This window comes from Alligator sinensis, unplaced genomic scaffold (genome assembly GCF_000455745.1).
Source record: "Alligator sinensis unplaced genomic scaffold, ASM45574v1 scaffold51_1, whole genome shotgun sequence".
NCBI classification, from domain to species: domain Eukaryota; kingdom Metazoa; phylum Chordata; order Crocodylia; family Alligatoridae; genus Alligator; species Alligator sinensis.
In genome coordinates this window covers 147313-149752 of record NW_005843075.1, presented here as the reverse complement: position 1 = coordinate 149752, position 2440 = coordinate 147313, and the positions used below count along the sequence as shown (strand labels likewise).

General features: G+C 37.5%; 1 protein-coding gene across 1 annotated transcript in view; it reads left to right on the top strand.

The window, feature by feature from the left end:
• PIGK (phosphatidylinositol glycan anchor biosynthesis class K) overlaps positions 1-2440 on the top strand; it is a 173756-nt gene that overhangs the window by 33025 nt on the left and 138291 nt on the right. The window contains exon 4 of the mRNA XM_006037172.2: positions 702-793. Coding sequence (XP_006037234.1) covers positions 702-793 — 92 coding nt within the window. The remainder of the gene's footprint in view (positions 1-701; positions 794-2440) is intronic.

The window sequence follows — 2440 nt, the reverse complement described above, 5'->3', positions numbered from 1 at the left end:
CCTAGATATATCCAGGCCATTGATATTTGTATTTTCTTAGTCTGTGTTATGCTGTTAATCTTCTATTATAAGATGCAATTGTTGTTTCTGACCATTTCTCTTGACGCTTATCTTTTAGTTGCTTAACTAGCAGTATTTAAATTCGCTGGCATTTTGGTTGTTGATGGTATTGGCAGACTGAAAGGGTGCAGTCTGAACATTCTGAATTTTTTTTGAGAGTTTACCCTCAAATTCTGATTATGGCCCAGTTCTAACTTTGATGCATTTGACTCCTAAATAAAACCAATCTAGCAATTCTTTTCCTTCTTTTATTTGTGGCTCTCGTAATTATCCATGTGCACGTTCTTTCAAACAGGCAGTCTCAGACTTGGAGGCATTTGAAATGGAGAAGATATGTTAAATAAGGCAGCTCATCAGTTTAGTATTTTGAGATTATTCCGTACAGTGCATTTTTTAGTCCTTTTCTAGCCTTTAATGAATGTTTTATCTGCAGCTCAGTCTGTCAACATCTATTTTCAAGGTAGATAAAAGCTCTTTCTACAGAAAAGGTTTGCATTACTTGTGTCATCAGTTTCTTGTTGCTAGGCACTCTTTGTTATCTAGTTTCATAGCATTGTAGCTATAGCTACTGATGCATGTACTAATCAAGAATGTATCATTTATATTTTTAAAATGCATTTATTTCTTCTTTAAATTTTAAGGTGTGCACCTCTAGATTTTGGTTTAACTACCGTCATGTGGCAAACACCCTTTCCGTTTACAGAAGTGTCAAGAGGCTAGGTATTCCTGATAGGTAAGAGAAGTTGCTTTAAATTGTGATATTAAAATAAAGTTCTATCTTATTTTCTGAAAGGATATAAATTCTGATTTCTTTCCTGCATAATTAGGTAAAAGATCTAAAGCAAAGACTTAATCTCATTATTTTTTATGATAATTAGAACAATATTATTGGAAAGGAAGAGGAACAAATTGCAAACCATGATGCTTCCACAGATAAATGGATAATTAGTTCAAAAGGTGTGAATCTAATTGGTTACTGAATAGATCTCCTGTCTAAACGAAAAAGCATCATGTGAGAAAACCAGTAAAATGTATTCAGAATTGAAAGCATGACTCTGATGTAACTTTTACTATACTGTAACTTAATTTTCAGAATAATTAATTTCCTTTTAATATGCCTTTTGATTAAAGAAAAGTTCATTTAATTAGCAACACAAAATACTGTACAAGCACTGGGCTTCAGCTAAATCAAGAACAGTCAACTAGAATAAGTACCTCTAAAATAGTGTTAATCAAAGATGCTCATGTACATTAAAAAGTGTTTTGAAAAATACCCCTTTTGCGGGGGAGGGGGGATTTTCAAACAAAGGAGCTAGGGACTCTTCAACTATCCTGCTATAGAGAGAGCTGTATAACAGAAATGGTACACACTTCTCATGCCCATGTGGGTTGGGGACTGGTCTAGACTGGTGCCTCATGTAAGATACCTCTGTCCTAGTGTAACTGTATCCACTCCAGAGCCTGTAGGTGGGGTAGCTCTTGGTAAATATGTATACTAGTGCAACAGCATGTAGGCTAGGCCTCAACAAGATAGGTGCCAAAGACTCATTGAATGTCAATAGGAATTAGACGTTTAACTCCCTTAGACTCATTTGGAAATCACAGCGCTGTTAGTTCAGATTAAGACATCGCTACTGCGGCTGACTCTGAAAAGGAAATGTTTATTTTATTCTATAAAAGCTGGGATTACATTTAGAGGTACATCTGCAAAAAACATAGACAGTAAAGTGTCGTTTTTAGGAATTGATGTCTGAATTCAAAATTACTATCATCAGAACTTCTGTCTAGCTGCTACCCAATTCAGGAGGTGCCTAAAGTCCAAGACTACCTCAGTTTTTGACAGTGAAGCTCCCCTGATGTCTAATGGTTTGGTTTGGGGCATGTTTGGGAGCTCTTCAGTGTTGGCAGGGATGGATGAACAGTTTGGTACCTCTGTCGTGCATAAATTCCACTGGGTTTTGTAAACTAGACATTTCTTCGTCAGTCTCTGTTGAGGAGCATTCACTTCAGCAGATGTTCTTGGGATATGCCTAATGGATCAGGCTCTGCACAGATGCATCAGTAGTTACCCCTTATTTTTGAAGCATGGCCAGAGCAGGAAAACAATGGTATTGCTGTAGGCTTTTGCTTTTACCCATTTGGGTAAGAATACTTGCCCAGACTCAGGTTTCATATCATCTTTTGCCTGAGCAGATTCAAACCTGTCATGACCCAAGGGTATGATTTTGTGTGCGCTTCGGCACTGCAGAATTATTTCCCGCCACGAGGAGCTTTCTTTGCACGGTGCAATTCTCAGTTGCATAGAGAAAACCCCGGTGCAAAGGAGATCCCGCCACCCGCATGCAAATTTGTTCCCCACTATTGGCTGTTTCTAAATTAT